General features: G+C 36.4%; 1 protein-coding gene across 8 annotated transcripts in view; it reads left to right on the top strand.

Annotated features, from left to right (window-relative positions):
* Nucleotides 1-18202, top strand: part of LOC121986044 (transitional endoplasmic reticulum ATPase TER94-like) — a 58406-nt gene that overhangs the window by 12169 nt on the left and 28035 nt on the right. For all 8 annotated transcript variants that reach the window (XR_006113329.1, XM_042539816.1, XM_042539814.1 and 5 more), the window contains one exon: nt 364-515. Coding sequence is in view for 7 of the 8 variants with exons in the window: in XM_042539816.1 (XP_042395750.1) it covers nt 364-515 (152 nt within the window). In the remaining variant the exon portion in view is untranslated. The remainder of the gene's footprint in view (nt 1-363; nt 516-18202) is intronic.

Raw genomic sequence — 18202 nt, 5'->3', positions numbered from 1 at the left:
GCCAATGCAGATGGAGTAGCAACTATTAGCAAATGAATTGAGTATGAATTTATTGCTGTTTACTAAAAATTTGAGGTGATATAATTTTTTGTAGTGTTTTTATTTTTAAGTGAGGCTATGTTATTCATCCAGCAAAATTGGATAAATGGTTTTCTTTATTTAAAAGCAGCATCTTGACATTCAAGTAGTAAATGCCTATTAGGATTGATTCTTTGGTTTATTCTATATTCAACAATTTTGTATCCTGCAATTTGATTTTAGGTTTTTTGATATTTGTCTTTTGACATTTCATTTTTTTTTTTTGTACATTAGGATTTTAGTTTAGGTCCCCAAGATTTCATCTTTAACCACTTTATTTTGCAGGTCTCTATCCACTGGAAAACGTGGAGAAGTGTATGAGATCAATGGTGACCAGGTGGCTGTTATTTTTGACAATGCTGAAAGCAAAGTGGAGGAACTAAATGTTTATGTTGCTAAGGAAGAAGATGCAAAACCATCTATTTATTGGATTAACAGTATGCTTTATTCCACTTCAAGTCTTCAACATAAAGTCTGCTACTCTGCTTAGTGATGATTATCAATTGTTCTTGCATTGTGTATAAGCTTGCCTTTTTTGATATTTTTTCAAATTTTTCATCCACTAATTGGACCAAAATACTTGAATGATTTTAGAGACAAAATATCCAAATTCCACGTGCAATAACCTGCAATAGTTAAAAATTAAAATAGTTTGAGCCTGAGTGGTTACACTCAAATGGAATAATGCACAATGAACAATTAAAAAACTTGTAGGGATGCCCATTTTTGAGTGTTGATGCCCTGTATGGGAGATGTATCAAATTATAAATATTGGTCTGACAGTGAACCTGTCATGGTCGGATTGGTATACTGCCACTTGTGGATGCACCATGCTAAAGTTTAACGCCACCTGGCCCTGAATCTGCCAATATGAATTGCCCTCTTCAGACAAACCTCACAACTCATTGTCCTTTAGAACAGACTTGATTAGTTTGAGGCTAATTAAGGAGTTAAATTACAATCAAATGAAATAAGGACCAATAGAGCAGTTAATTCAAACAATGTGTCTAAGTAGATTATTATGTTTTTTTTTTTTACAAATTTATTATTGTTAAGATGGGGAAATTATTGGCATTATTCCTTAGGTAGTCCCCTCTACCATATGAAGTACCTTGAATGTGATTTTAAATTTACATGCATTTTTACTACTAGGTTCCTACATTTTGCTGAGTAAGGCTATGTTCCTAGCAAAGAAATGCAACAGATAGGGAAAGGAAAAGAGAGGTGAAATTTATAAGAAAATAATTGTGAAATGTGAAGAGAGGTAAAAAAAAATATAAGAAAAGAATTGAAAAATATAGTTTGTCTAATCCTTCCCTTATGCTCTATTTACTTCGAGGGGTGGATTGAAGAAGGAAAGGAATTCAAGTTTGAAAAAGATCTTTAGGGAAAAGGAAAGGAAAAGAAGGGAAAGACGAAGGAAAGGAGAGGGGAAGAAAAAAGGGGAAAAAAAAACGAATTCAAGGAACCTCATGGCCGCGAGGGAGGCTCGTAGCCTTGCGGTTGCCTGTGAGCCCACTAGTGGCTCCACAGCTGTGAGCGAGGCCTCGCGGCCTTTGGAGCTGCGAGGGAGGCATGTAGCTGCTTGTGACTCCTTGGCCACCCACGACGTCCTTGGTCTCATGGATGCAAGCAAGGCCTCGCGGCTTCGCGATTGTGAGCACAACCTCTCACAGCTTCACGATCGGACTTGAGGCCGTGAGCAAGGCCTCCCTTGGCCAAGAGCTATCTGTCTTGAGGCCATGAGCAAGGCCTCTCTTGGCCGAGAGCTATCTCTCTTGAGGCCACTAGCTGCCTCCAACATGTGGGAGAGATTCAAGACGAATGGAAGGAAATATTGTTCTATTCGATTTGGGTGGACAAAAAATACTCAAAAAATGATCCACGAATAGATTTGTTAATCCGTCCGCCCATTATTTTACAATAGGTAAACAAGAGAAAAGGATATGTAAATTTGTCCATCTATTATTTTATAATAGGTAAACAGAAGAAGGGATATGTAATCCATCCTTTGTTTAGGCACCACCAAGTAAATAGGGGGTTAGAGGGAAAGGAGAGAAGCTTAAATTTTTAACAATTAAAAATAAAAAATAATTTTATGAAATAATTTTGAATTTCGTAAGGTGGGATTTTAGATTAATTGCATGTGAAAAATGAGTTTTCTCCTCTTGACTCAACAAAATCAATACTGTGGGGGAAAATGTTGTTGGGAAATCTATCTCTGCCCAAGGTTCCTTTATAGGAAACATGCCTTGATATTTTCTTGAAAATGGTTTAAACATATTGAAAAGGCTAAGCTTGTTATACCAACTTTAGGACCAAGTTGGGATTGACTTAGTTAATGGATCTCCCAATTGACCTTTGAAGCTTATTAATAAGTGATGTCTCCCTGAATCAACCCTTTTTCTTGACAAAATGACAATCATCTATATTTGTTTAGTCTCTCACGGATACTATGTTTGAATATTTATAGCAATATGCGTGATAATTTGACTATCATCAAATAATTTTATTGGCTCGGTTGGAGTATGTCTCAACTTAGCTATCAATTGCTCGAAGCAGATTAAGCTTGCATGGAGCAAGAGCCATTAACCTAACTACCTAAGGTTTGAAATACCAAGCTGTGCTGTTCGAAATGGGAGATATTTACCATTTTGACGCAGAACTAGCACCAACACCGCGACCACAAGGCGGTTGCGACCTCGCGAGATCATGGATGGTGTCATGACCTTGTGTCGACCTTCGAGTGGGTGCGACAACTGTGATTTTTTTGAGTTAAATTTTTTATTTTTTAAATATGTATTTTTTATTATAAATAAATTGATATATATAATAGTTATAATTTTTATTAATAATGATTTAAATAATTTTAAAAATTAATTTTTTATAAAATAATTAATTTTTTAATATATATTGAAATTCTAATGTAAATTTAAAATATTCTATTTTTTTCTTCAAAATATAATTCTTAAACATTTCAAATAAAGCTTAAAAAATTAAAAATTTACAAATGCATTCAAAAAATAATTTAAGACCTTCAAATAATTTTAAAATTATCTTTAAGTTTTTCAAATGATTTTATAATTTTAAATTTAATTTTGAATTTTAAGAATTATTTATTTTTTAAAATAATTTTTGGTAAAAATTTAATCAACATTATATTATAAGAAAATATTGGAATATGAACTCAACACCTTAAAATATAATATCAATAGTGACCCTATTTAATAATCAAATATTAATAAATTAATATATGCTTATATTTAAAATTAAAAAAAAAACGAAATTGTATGGGCACGATACGGTAGCCAAACCGTATCATTCCTGTCTTGGACTGAAACTCCAGAATGGATCGAAATATTAAACCTTGCATTATCCTATATTCTTCTGCATTTGCAATTGACTTGGACACTACTTTTCCTCTTGGCTTTTCTCGGATTATTCATGTAGATCACCTATCCATGGGAGTCTGTCCAATCATGATCATATAGTCTACATTTTGGAATGGCCATAACCTTGATATATAAGAGCTTTCAACTGAACACTTTTCATATATCATAGGATTCTCAAATCTACATCCTAGTCCGAGGGATCATGCCATGAAATTGTAAAAGTTAACTAACCACACTCGTAGAAAATTCATTGTCATGTTTGATGTAACAATGAGATACTTTAACTCTCCAACTAGCCTTTGATAGTTCAATGTGTTAAATAATAACTTTCCCTTGTCTTGGTATCAATGTGATATTAGAATCCATCTAAGCATCAAGTGGCTTAGCTTCTTGTATACTGACTTCCTTAAGCATGTCAAATACATGTCTGTGTGAGATTAATCTCTCCCCTTGAGTGAGCAACCGAAGAAATTGATGATCTTCCTTTTTTTCTCATCCTCCAAGGAAAAAATTTACATCCTATATATATATATAGAGAGAGAGTAAATATATACATCTACTAAATTGGGAAACTAAATATCTACAAATTAGGAAGACAATCAATTAGTTGATTGTAATTTCCTAAATTCAGTACTACCAAAAATAAATAAATCTTAATATTTTCTAAATACAGAAATTAAATCTCCTATTTCTACACTCCCCTTCAAACTGAGTTGTATATGTTATACAAACCAAGCTTGGAATTCAACTCATTGAAACTGATTCTTGGAAGTGCCTTGGTGGGACATCAGCAATCTGCTGTCTTGTAGGAATGTAGCTAAGTTGAATGATTCCAATGTTGACCATTTTTGAGATAAAATGACGATCAATCTTGATATGTTTCGTCCTATCATGATGCACTGGGTTTTTAGCTATACTGATGGCTACTTGGTTGCTAGTAAACATCTCCGCCAGGGCTTGAACTTTAATATTAAGTTCCCTTAGCAATCTTTGTAACCACATTCCTTCGCATATACCGAGAGCTCGATATTCCGATTCTGCACTACTGCAAGAAACCACAGCTTGTTTCTTGCTTCTCCACGTGACAAGATTCCCCCAAACATAGGAGTAGTAACCAGTAGTTGACCTTCTATCCGTCTGTTCTCTTGCCCAACTTGCATCTGTGTAAATCTTAACTACATGGCTTCTACTCTTTCTGAAGAGTAATCCATGACCAGGAGTCATCTTCAAGTATCTCAAAATTCTGGTCACTGCATCAAATGATCCTTAGTTGGATTATTCATATGTTGGCGGACTACACTCGCTGAATAAGCAATGTCGGGTCGAGTGTGTAATAGGTAAATGAGCTTTCCAATCAGCCTTTGATACCTACCCTTGTCAACTGGCCTGCCTTCTTCACTTCGATTTAGTTTCTTTGTAGAATCCATAGGTGTATCAGTAGGTTTGTAGTCAAGAAAACCGGTTTCATTCAACAAGTCCAGTATATTCTTCCTTTGTGATATAATAATACCCTCCTTTGATTGAGCCACCTCTATTCTGAGAAAGTTTCTCAGTGTCCCGAGGTCTTTGATTTCGAATTCGGTTGCCAACAATTTTTTCAGCACAAGAATTTCCTCTGAATCATCTCCAGTAAGGATGATATCATCCACATAGACTATAAGAATTGCCATTTCCCCCCCTATTAACCTTTAACAAACAATGTGTGATCTGCTTGATACTGTGAATACCCATTGGCTGTCAAAGTCTTAACAAATCTCTCAAACCATACGCGAGGAGACTGCTTTAAGTCGTACAATGACTTAATTTGCACACCAAGTTTCGGTTTCACCTATTTTCTAGTAGGTATGATCATGTAGACTTCCTCTTCGAGATCTCCATTCGAGAATGCGTTCTTGACATCAAGTTGATATAATGGCTAATCTTGATTTATTGCCAAGGACAATAACACTCGAACTGTGTTTAGTTTGGCCACTATTGCGAAGGTCTCTTGATAGTCAATTCTGTAGGATTGAGTGATCCCTTAGCCACAAGTCTTGCCTTGAACTTGTCTATACTCCCATCAGCTTTGTACTTGACGGTAAAAATCCACTTACATCCAACCTGATTTTTTCCCCAGTGGTAATGTTGTCAAGACCTAGGTGTTGTTTTTTCTAATGCTCGAACCTCTTCTTCTACCGCTTTCTTCCATTCTGGTCTTATGAGAACCTCTTGAATAGATAGGGGCACTTTAAAACTGTGCAAGTTTGTGACAAATGCCTTGTAAGATGGAGACAACTTTTCATATGCAACATATCTATGAATTGGATGTTCAGTCAATCCACATATTCCTTTCCTATGAACAATGGGTAAATCTGAATCATCAATTATAGCAAGAGTATAATGAAGAGAGGAATCCATACCATCGTGTAAGATACAGTGGGATTTGGTTCTTGTGTTTGAGAGTACTGAGTTTGCATAAGTTCTCCAATTTGCTTGGTTGTTCTCCTTCTGTAGACACGAAGCTCAGTGTTGGATTTTGGGCTTCTGTCAGGGATGGTTTGAAGAGGTGCAAGGACAGGAGTGGTACTGGAATCAGGTGTAGTACTGGAACTTAAAGGCTAATCGAATGGATCAAAAACCGATTCAGTATCTTGAAGTAGATCCCAAATTTGATATTCTTTGGAACTATTCTTACCTTGAATGTCGGATTTGGAAAAGTAGGATTGACTCTTGAAGAAGGAACACCCATGGAATTGTAGACTTTCCTGGTAATAGGAGAACAACATTTATAACCTTTTTGATGAGAAGAGTACCCTAAAAAGATACACTTGAGTGATTTTGGATCGAGTTTGGTACGATGACTATGATGAATATGGACGAAGGCGGTGCACCCAAAGATTCGAAGAGGAAGATCAGAGGTGAAAGCAAGAATTTGAGGATGTGTTGTGGTGAGAACATGATGAGGTATTTTGAATATTAAAACACGACTTGACATCTGGTTGATGAGATATGTGGCTATAAGTATAGCCTCCCTCCAAAATGTTTAGGAACATTATTAGTGAACATATTAGCACGGGTGACTTCAAGCAAGTGCCTATTTTCTGTTTAGCCACTCCGTTTTGTTGTGGAGTGCCTATACAAGAACTTATATGAACAATTCCATGTTTTGACAAGGACTGAGAATGGAGTTGAAATAGTCCTTTGTGTTCTTAGTTTTGAGAACTTGGATTTGACTTCTAAACTTGGTTGAAATCATGGTATGAAAGGATTGAAAAATTGTGGCTGTTTCAGATTTTTCTTTGTGAGAAATGCCCATGTGATTCTTGTGTGATCATCGATAAATGTTACAAACCACCAACCTCATTGATATTTTTCACACGTGATGACCCCCAAATATAACTGTGAATGACTGAAAATGGATGTGACGGTTTGTATGGTAAACTTTAGTATACATGTCGTGTATGCTTTGCTAATTGACAAATATCACACTGATAATAACTGAAATCCTTATTGATGAACAAATGAGGGAACAATATAAGCAAAGTTTGGATGACCAAGGCGATAGTGCCACAACATGGCTTGACTCTCTACTGTGACAAACTTAGAATTGGGAACAGACAGACTTTGGACTTGACTCTGAATTAGAACTTGATTGATAAACTTGTCTTCTTGGGAGGTTCTTTGTTGGAGCAAATGAAGTCCTCCATGCATATTAGCACTGCCAATCACCTTCCCTGAATCCAGTCTGAAAAACACAAGAATTGGAATGAAACTTAGTGAAGCAATTGAGATACCGAGTGATCTGACTGATAGAAAGTAAATTGCAATTCAACTTTGGAACAAAAACAACATATGAAAGATGTAAGTCTTCTGTAATATGTATAGATCCTGTTCTTGCAGCTGAAAAAATTGTGCCATCTGCAATTTTTACTCCTAAGTGACTAGAACAAAGTTGAAAGTTTGTGAGAATGCTAGAATCTCCCGTCATATGGTCTGAGGCTCCTGAATCAACAATCCACATCCTTGGCTGATCAGTTCGAACACAAAAACAGGAGACAGAGTACCTTGTTGTGCAAAAAAGCTAGTATGTTGCTTGACCGGAGAAGCATATTTTTGGTTGGAACTAGGAGTCTGACTAAACATCTTTTATAGTGCTTCAATTTGCTCCCTTGTAAACGGAATATGTTCTGCACTCGTTTCTGTTGATGTAGTAGCATTGACACGGGAATCTCTGTCCTGACGATTGGAGGACTTCCAATTAGTGGGTCTTCCATGCAATTTCCAACAAGTTGCCTTCACGTGTCCAGGTTTTTTGCAATAATCACACCATGGATAATCTTTTCCAACCCTATTGTTCTGTGAAGGGCTATGAGTAAATAGGGCTGAACCTTCAACTGCAGGGGTGATCGTGGCTTCAGGCAACATTAATTTCTTCCTGCTTTCCTCCCTTTGAACCTTTGCAAAAGCTTCCTGAATCATTAAGGTTTCATCCCCATAACTCTCCCTGAATCATTAGCACACTTTCACAGATGTGTCTCATACAAATCCAATTGCAACCACCAGCGAGCAAGCATGTTAAAGTACTCTGTCACATTCAGGTTTCCTTGCTTTAGATTGTATAGCCGTGTCTCAACCTCAAATAGTTTCGAGGTATTCTCTGTGCTGGAATAAGTCTCATGGGCAACGTCCCATATCTCCTTGGCTGTTTTATGAAGCAAAAAATTCTCTCCAACTTTAGTGGTCATAGAGTTTATTAACCATGACATAACTAGATGATCATTAGTTTTCCATGAGCGAAATTTTGGATGGCCTCTGGAGTAACGGTTTCACCGGTGAGATGCCCATCCTTGCCTCTGCCGCACATGAACATGAACACAGACGGGGACCATTATAGAAAGTTTTGGCCATTCAGTTTGTGATTGGTAACAAGGTGTAGAGAAAAATCGGGAATGGTGGAAACCACAGTAGTGGACTCTGATTTGAAAGTCACTTCCGAAAAAGTCGAGGAAGGCGCCATGCTGCCAGAAAACAAAAGGAACAAAAAATTTGCCTAGAAAAAAAAAACGAACGAGGAATTATTACTCTGATACTAGGAAGAAATTGATGATCTTACTATATATACGGGTAGACTTTCAATGTTATTAAATTAAAGTTTTATCCTCCTCCTTTTTCCTCTTGAGAAGTAGAGAATTAATAGTCATTAAATTTGACTATTATTTTTCCATATCTATTTTTGTACATAATAGATTCTTTTGGTCTTAGCGTTCTTTGTTGTGTATTGAGATCTAGATTTAGACCCCAATCTAGTCCTGCTAGGCTTTCAGAAGAGAAATCCTTTGGTTCCAAAAAGGATATCCCTTTTGATGTTAAGGTTTTTATGATGACTTAAACGAATACTATGTATACCCCAACCGGATTAACATCCTATAAAAATACAGAAGAACTGTTAGAATTTGAACACAACGAAAAAATATTGCATAGATTAGAATGAGATTGGAAGCTATATTTTGATGATGATCAGAATATAATTGCTAGAAAACAACTCCCACAAATAAATCTTATGAATCCAACAGAATCAACAGGGACATCCAGGCCATCTGGACCAATACCCTTAAATATACCTCCATTAGCCACACATTATCCTGAAAGTTCCATGGGAACAAGGGACTATGGCCAAGGGCATCCCCCTAGAACTAGGATTGCTCCATAGACCAACAATAATCCATTACTTAGAACAATAGGAAAAAGAAGGCCACCATAAATTACTTACTTTGGAAAAAACTCTATACTATTAAATATAGCAAAATGTGATGATCCCCAAATGTATGACACATATCTTGAACAATGGATTGTCTCAGTCCAAAGGGACTATCAAGCCAAACAAGAACTTGACATTGAATCAGGCGAAGCTATGATGCGGATAGGAGAAAATTACGTAGGAGATGTAGCAAGAGCAGCATGGGAAGCATATAAACAAAAATTTCCAGAAGATATTGCTAAAATAGCAGCTCAAGGAAATAATATCCTAAATTTTTGTTATACTATACACCGCCTGTTAACAGCTAAAGATGCTAATACAGGCCTAGACCTTAAGACAAAGAGAAGCAATGAGAGACTTAGAGCAATTACAACTTCTAAGTTGGAACTGGATCAAACCATTTTGTAATGATTTTTTGGCCCTAACAGCAATCTCAGGAAATTATTGTAACCTTGAATTAGGAGAAAGATTGTTTAGTAAATTACCAGGGGATTTAGGCAAAAATCCATAAAGCATGGGCAGACATGAAAGTACCCCCACAATACGATAACATAGGAATAAGAATACAACACATTATAGTAGTATTGAAAGAAAAATGTACATATATATAAATACAAAAACAACTTAAAAACCAACATTATGGTTTTTGTATCCAAATTTATACTCCACAGCAATATGGAGCCATTCCTTATAAACAAAATAAAAGAAAAGGAAAACAACCCCCTAGACCTATTATACAAACACGACATAGGGGAAAACCAAAGAAAACATATTTTGTTCGAAAAAGTAATGAAAGGAAACCTTACTTAAACAAAGACAAACATGTAAGAAAATATAAACCTAAGAAAACATATGCAAACACCATTACATGTTTCGCCTACCACGAATCAGGACATCTTTCTTCAGCGTGTCTTACAAAGAAAAACCTTTACACAAGAGAAAGCCCAATTAATAAATAGTACAAACATGGATTTAGTAGAAATCCAACCAGACGTTTCAGACACATCTTCAATATACTCAATAGTATTCATTGACGACATAGAAGAAGTCTCATCTTCCTCGGACTATACATTAATAAATTCCTTCTTACAACCAACAAGACAAATTGATAAATATAATTTCCCGATAGATATATTACAAGAAGATTTAAATGACTTAGAAGAACAATGGGAAGATATATGCCAACCATTTGATATGATGCTACGACGGGTATTATCACCTACTATGGATACATACCCCGACTGTCCACATCAGTGGACTTTAAAATCGGGAACCACTAATGTACTTTGTTTTCTTTGTGGTTATTATCCTTCTATAGACAAAAGAGGAAGGTGTACCTTGTGTAAATAACAATGTTGTACACTTTGCCTAGAGCAAAATTTCGGTATTTCTATGCCAACATCTATAAGTTCAGGACCCCAAGAAACCTACTTCTTGAGACAAGAATTGCAGTATTAGAAACTAGACTTAACAACCTAGAAGATGAAGTCAAATTAATTAGGCCAAAGGCCCATCCACATAGGATGCACCAAGTAGATAAAGGTAAAGAAATAGTCGCCACAGAACCTTAACAAAATTTAGACATGGTATTTATTAAAACACCCCGTGTTTGCAATACCGGTCGCACCATGGACATCCGCGTCCGTTGTTTGGCCAATATCCATGGTCATGAATTTACTCTTCATGCCTTTATGGATAGTGGAGCTACAAACTCCACAATTGACGAAAAAACTCTTCTAGCAGTCCTACCCTCTACATTCATCAAGACTGCTACTCATCCAATGGTGACTACTCAGTTTGATAGCCAGACCCTAACTAGTACAAAGTTTTTACAAATATACACCTCCGCTTTTATAATAACTGTGGCACTTTTAGTCCACCCCTATCACTATCCAAACTCTGAATAATACCTTTACTACACTCAGATATCCACTTAATACTTGGACTCAATTTTCTAGTCCAACCCGACCGTTCCCTCCTATTGACCAAAGATTATGCTCTTTTTCTCTTCACTCCTATTGTATCTCCTATTGTCTTTGACTATTCAGCATCAGTACAAAAATATGGAGGTAACCCTCAAAATATTCCTGCCTTATCAGTATTACCTCCACCTAAAGTAGTAGCTCCAAAAACACATAGTCAGACAAATTGTAATTGCAAAAACCAAAATACTTGTAAAGGCTCCTGCCTAATATACCAACAATCCAGTTATAACTTAGCTTTCCAAGAGTTTCAAGAAGATAACCTTTTTGATAACTTATTAGATGAGGATCTTTTCAATTCTCTAGAAATACCAAAAGACTTTTTAGCACCAAAAACATTACTCCAGTTTATCTCAAAACAAGAAAATCTAGAAGATATAGTTTCTGGGCTAGAAAAGCTAGAAATTATAGGAGACAACCCTATTAGGTATTGGGATAGAGATAAGACATACTGTCACTTATTAATAATAAACCCAGACTTAACCATAAAAGCACAAGAATTGCAATATACAAACGGGGAAGCTAACAAATGTAAAACTCACATTCAACAACTATTAAAAATTGGAGCTATCCAACGTTCTACCTCTAGACATAGGAGCCCTGCTTTCATAGTAAACAAAGAGCTGAACAAAAAAGAGGGCAATCCAGAATGTTCTTTAACTACAAACGGCTTAATGATAACTGTCAAGAAGATGGTTATAAAATCCCAGACAAAGATCAACTATTAAATAAAATACAAGGCTCAAAGTGGTATTCTAAGTTTGATATGAAATCTGGATTTTGGCAAGTAAAAATGCATCGAGACTTGGTAGAATGGACAGCCTTCTCCTGTCCTGAAGGGCATTTTGAATGGCTAGTAATGTCTTTTGGTTTAAAAGTAGCACCACAAATATTCCAAAGGAAAATGGATAATATATTTACAAATTTATCCAACTGTATATGTGTATATATAGATGATATCTTAGTATTCTCTAAAACAAAAGAAGAACATTATGCACATTTACATCTTCTTTTTAACTTATTTGAAACTCACGGATTAATTATTTCTAGAAGTAAAATGAAACTAGCAGTAAACCATATTGAATTCTTAAGAGCCGAAATTGGACAACGGAAGATATCTCTACAACCATATATTACTACCAAAATCCAAAATTTTCCTGATAAGATGGAAGATACAAAAACTCTTAGATTCTTTTTAGGTCTTTTAAATTATGTTAGGCAATATTTAAAAGATATAGAAAAAATCAGTGTTTTTTCAGTGGACCTTTGTACAATAAAACATCACAAAAAAGACAAAAATATTTTAATCAACAAGATTTAGAACTGGTCAGGCAAATAAAAAATACGGTAAAAAATCTGCCTGAATTAACATTATCTCTTGAAACAGATGGCTGCGAAGCAAGATAGGGAGGCACGTTTACAGAAAATCCAACAAATATGATCCTAAAATTACAGAAGCACTATGCAGGTATGCTTCAGGCCAATACAAAGAAAAGGGTCGGCTGACTTCTTTAGACTATGAAATTTTAGCTGTAATTTATTGCCTTGATGCTTTCAGATTTTTATTTGCAGCAAACAAGAAATCACAGTCAGAATAGACTGTGAGGCTATTGTAAAATATAGCCAACAAACCAAAGGTCTTCGAAAAGGCCTTAGTACAAAAAGATGGTTAAAATTTACAGATACTATTATTAACAAGGGACTAACTATCCAATGGGAACACGGAAGTAAATTCTTTGGCAGACACATTATCTCGATTATTACACTAAAACTTTGACATTCATCTTGCAGGCATGGATAAACAAAAGAAAGTCAACGCTTTTACAATGAAAACTATGAGATTTGAAAATCAAGGCACAACCTAAGGTTCACAGGCCCAATTATTTAACATTGGGACAATTAAGGACCGCTGCAGCTGCCACATCCAGATAATGAAATTCAGAAGCAGTTTTGTTGGGCTTGTCCACCACTATTCCAGATGAAATTTTCATATACATAAGGCGCCTTGCAGAAGACTCTACGTTTCAAACTTTTGCTGAACTATGTGAAGCTTTAAAAATATTACACCAAGAACAGGTCCCAAAGGGATTGACAATCATTTATGAAGGAGAAAGCAGCCCCAAACTGAAATGCCACAAAAGAACCAAAGCCTGTGAGACTTCAGAAAAATATGGATGTCAATGTCGCCTCCTATATGCTTTTCGAAAAGTGCATATAAACATGGACACATATGAACCACCAACAATTAAGGGAAGAGTCATTACTCCATTCCTTTTAATGGACTATGGTTTGCTCTAAAAACTATGGGTACATGACCCCGACTCTCTCGAGGACTTTCCAAACAAACTTGGACAAATCATAGCCATTGCTCTAGAAGAAGAAGAAATATTTGTTATCTGTAATTTTGAAAGTTCACCTCCAGAATGGATAGGATTAAAGATTGAGCCTGCTCGACACCTTGTCAAAATAGATATTGACGACCTCAATGGTCGCCAACCTGAGTTTGATGACTATACTTCTGATTTTGACATTGACTGGGAAGCCTTCTCACCCTTACCAGACCAATTGAAGCATTGGCGAGCTTCCGTCCAAGGAGCTAAGTGGTCCTGGGATAAATTAGAAGACCCAAATGAGTATCTTCTAGTAGGAGAAACATACACAGAGAAAATTTACTGGCCTAGAGATACGAGTACTAGATTCCTTCCATTTTCTTTTACAACACAACATTCAACTTTACTTCAGCATTACCAAAAGAAGGCTGACCGATGGGCTACGAAAAGATTGGTGAGTTCTGCTTTATCCTCTAGAGCTTACAGAGCATCTTTAGCCAGATTACAACAATATATAGCCAAGAACAATATGCAAATGCTTCTATAACAGGACATGCGGCCCAAAATACTGCCTCCACATCTCCAACCCACCTCCAAGAAGCCCAAGGAACAAATTCTACGCCCTCATTGGATTCTGTCAGCGAGCACAATCTCGCCAACATAATGAAACCATAGGGACCTGTCTTTTTGTCCTTCTCCACTGACCAACCACTCTTTACAGCTCCTCTTAGTCCTTCTCCACTGACTAACCACTCTTTTCAATCCACTACTCTCTAATTTACAGCCCCTCTTTGTCCTTCTCCACTACTTTTAGCAGCCACCACTTTGGATGGAATTGTCCTACTCTCACTTTACAGCTACTCCCTCTTATCTTAAACCATCCTCTCGACCTTTCTCTATGTGCTCATGAAGGGTTCCTTCTTTCCTAAGGAACTAACCCCCTCTTCTCTCCCTCTCCTATAAAAAGCCCTCACCAACCTTGGCTCTTCAGACTGCCAACCTCCCTTCCTGGAAGCAAGTTTCACGTGTTATACTGCAACCTTTAGTTTTTCTGTACGTATGTGTATTTTTCCTACCAAGTATGTAAACAATCTCTATCTATAAAAATTTATGGTAATAAATATTGTGAGTCCTGTATAAGCTGTATGTTTTTCTGTACGCGTTGGTAATGAGAAATCGGTGGTTTATTTTTTCTGTTTCTTTTCTTTTTCCTTCCTCAGTCCTTATCTAAGTACTCATGGGCGACAGTAACTGTATGAGAATTCTTGTGTAAAACCTGTGCTGACTATTTACGGTAAAAAGGGTCACTCCCAAACTTACCAAAGGTCGGGGTTGCAAGTATATTGTTCTCTACAAGTGAGGCTCTCTGGAAGGAAGAAAAATTGAATAACATAAAAATCACTGTTTTTTAAAATTACTGTTCACACTTACTCTTCATCCACAATTACTATTCATCCACAATTACTTTTATCCACAAATTTGGTATTAACAATAATTGTGAACAGTAATTGTCGTGAACACTAATTTGAAAAACAGTGATTTTTATGTTATTCAATTTTTCTTCCTTCTAGTGAGCCTCACCTGTAGAGAACAATATACTTACAACCCTGACCTTTGGTAAGTTTGGGACTTGCCCTTTTTACCATAAATAGTCAGCACAGGTTTTACGCAAGAATTCTCATACAGTTACTGGTCGCCCATGGGTATTTAGATAATGACTGAGGAAGGAAAAAGAATAGAAACAAAGAAAATAAACCACTGGATTCTCATTACCAACGCGTACAGAAAAACATACAATTTATACAGGACTCACAATATTTATTAGCATAAATTTTACAGATAGAGATTGCTTACATACTTGGTAGGAAAAATACACATACTTACAGACAGAAAAACTAGAGGTTGCAGTTTGACACTTGAAACTTGCTTCCAGGAAGGAAGGTTGGCAGTCTGAAGAGCCAAGATTGGTGAGGGCTTTTTATAGGAGAGGGAGAGAAGAGGGGGTTAGTTCCTTAGGAAAGAAGGAACCCTTCATGAGCACATAGAGAAAGGTCGAGAGGATGGTTTAAGATAAGAGGGAGTAGCTGTAAAGTGAGAGTAGGACAATTCCATCCAAAGTGGTGGCTGCTAAAAGTAGTGGAGAAGGACAAAGAGGGGCTGTAAATTAGAGAGTAGTGGATTGAAAAGAGTGGTTAGTCAGTGGAGAAGGACTAAGAGGAGCTGTAAAGAGTGGTTGGTCAGTGGAGAAGGACAAAAAGACAGGTCCCTATGGTTTCATTATGTTGGCGAGATTGTGCTCGCTGACAGAATCCAATGAGGGCGTAGAATTTGTTCCTTGGGCTTCTTGGAGGTGGGTTGGAGATGTGGAGGCAGTATTTTGGGCCGCATGTCCTGTTATAGAAGCATTTGCATATTGTTCTTGGCTATATATCGTTGTAATCTGGCTAAAGATGCTCTGAAGCTCTAGAGGATAAAGCGTAACTCACCAATCATTTCATGGCCCATGTATCAGCCTTCCTTTGGTAATGTTGAAGTAGAGTTGAATGTGTGTTGCAAAAGAGAATTGAAGGAATCTAGTACCCATGTCTCTGGGCCAGTAGATTTTCTCTGTGTATGTCTCTCCTGCTAGAAGATACTCATTTGAGTCTTCTAGTTTATCCCATGACGACTAAGCGCCTTGAACCGAAGCTCTCCAATGTTTCAATTGGTCTGGTAAGGGTGAGAAAGCTTCCCAATTGATGTCAAAATTAGAAGTATAGTCATCAAACTCTGGTTGGCGACTATTGAGTTCATCAATGTCTATTTTAATGAGGTGGCTAGCAGGCTTGATCTTTAAGCCAACCCATTTAAGAGGTGAACTTTCAAAAGTATAGATGACAAATGTTTCTTCTTCTTCTAGAGCTATAGAGATGATTTGTCTAAGTTTCTTTGGAAAGTCCTAGAGGGAGTCTGGATCATGTACCTATAGCTTGTAGAGAAAACCATAGTCCATTAAAAGGAATGGAGTAATTACTCTTCCTTTAATTGTTCATGGTTCATATGTGTCCATGTTTATATGTACTTTTCAAAAAGCATATAAGAGGTTACATTGAGATCCATATTTTTCTGAATTTTCACAGGCTTTGGTTCGTTTGTGGCATTTTAGCTTGGGGTTGCTTTCTCCTTCATAAATGATTGTCAATCCCTTTGGGACCTGTTCTTGGTGTAATATTTTTAAAGCTTCACATAGTTCAACAAAAGTTTGAAACGTAGAGTCTTCTGCAAGGCGCCTTATGTATATGGAAATTTCAACTGGAATACTGGTGGGTAGGCCTAACAAAACTGCTTCTGAATTTCATTGTCTGGATGTGGCAGCTGCAGCGGTCCTTAATTGTCCCAATGTTAAATAATTGGGCCTGTGAACCTTAGGTTGTGCTTTGTTTGGAGAAGTTGTAATAGCTTGCGCATATGTCTTTTTAGGTCTTTCTTGGGCTTTTTCTGGCTGATCTGTTTCCATGGGTGTTTTGCCTCCTGTCTTTAGTAGGGTACTAATAAAGAAATTAGGCCCAATGACTGATCTGGCTGAATTAAAAGCATCTTCTAGTGAGTAGAAACCCCGAAATGAGGGAGTTGCACAACCTTGAATAGCTATTGTAACTTCTTCCAGTCATAATATACTCCTGCTTGAGAACCTGAGTAAACTATATAACAAGAGAACTTCTTTCCAACTGGTTTTAGTATTGTTGTTTGGAAGTAATTAGCCACAACATTGATTATGGCTATCTTGTACTTGGTTCCTCCCGGGATTGTGGGAGTATTCCATATGTTGTCAAGAAGACATGTTTGTATGTGATCTAATTTTTCTCTGGCTGGAAAATGAAATTGTTCCTCATATCGAGCGAATTGTTGAAGTTATTGATTTCCAAATCTCATAGTTTTCATTGTAAAAGTGTTGACTTTCTTTTGTTTATCCATGCCTGCAAGATGAATGTCAAAGTTTTAGTGTAATAATCGAGATAGTGTCTGCCAAAGAATTTACTTCCGTGTTCCCATTGGATAGTTAGTCCCTTGTTAATAATAGTATCTGTAAATTTTAATCATCTTTTTGTACTAAGGCCTTTTCGAAGACCTTTGGTTTGTTGGCTATATTTTACAATAGCCTCACAGTCTGTTCTGATTGTGATTTCTTGTTTCTAAATAAAAAGTCCGAAAGCATCAAGGCAATAAATTACGCTAAAATTTCATAGTCAAGAAGTCACCGACCCTTTTCTTTGTATTAGCCTCAAGCATACCGCAAGTGCTTCTGTATTTTTAGGATCATATTTGTTGGATTTTCTGTAAAGGGTGCCTCCCATCTTGCTTCGCACCATTTGTTTCAAGAGATAATGTTAATTCAGCAGATTTTTACCATATTTTTATTGCCCGACCTGTTTTAAATCTTGTTGATTAAAATATTTTTGTCCTCTTTGTGATGTTTTATTGTACAAAGGTCCACTGATTTTTCCTATATTTTTAAATATTGCTGACATAGTTTAAAAGACCTAAAAAGGATCTAAGAGTTTTTGTATCTTCCATCTTATCGTGAAAATTTTGGATTTTGGTAGTAATATATGGTTGTAGAGATATCTTCTTTTGTCCAATTTCGGCTCCTAAGAATTCAATACGGTTTATCGCTAGTTTCATTTTACTTCTAGAAATAATTAA

This window comes from Zingiber officinale, chromosome 5B (genome assembly GCF_018446385.1).
Source record: "Zingiber officinale cultivar Zhangliang chromosome 5B, Zo_v1.1, whole genome shotgun sequence".
NCBI lineage: Eukaryota > Viridiplantae > Streptophyta > Magnoliopsida > Zingiberales > Zingiberaceae > Zingiber > Zingiber officinale.
This window is presented reverse-complemented; position numbering and strand designations above follow the sequence as displayed.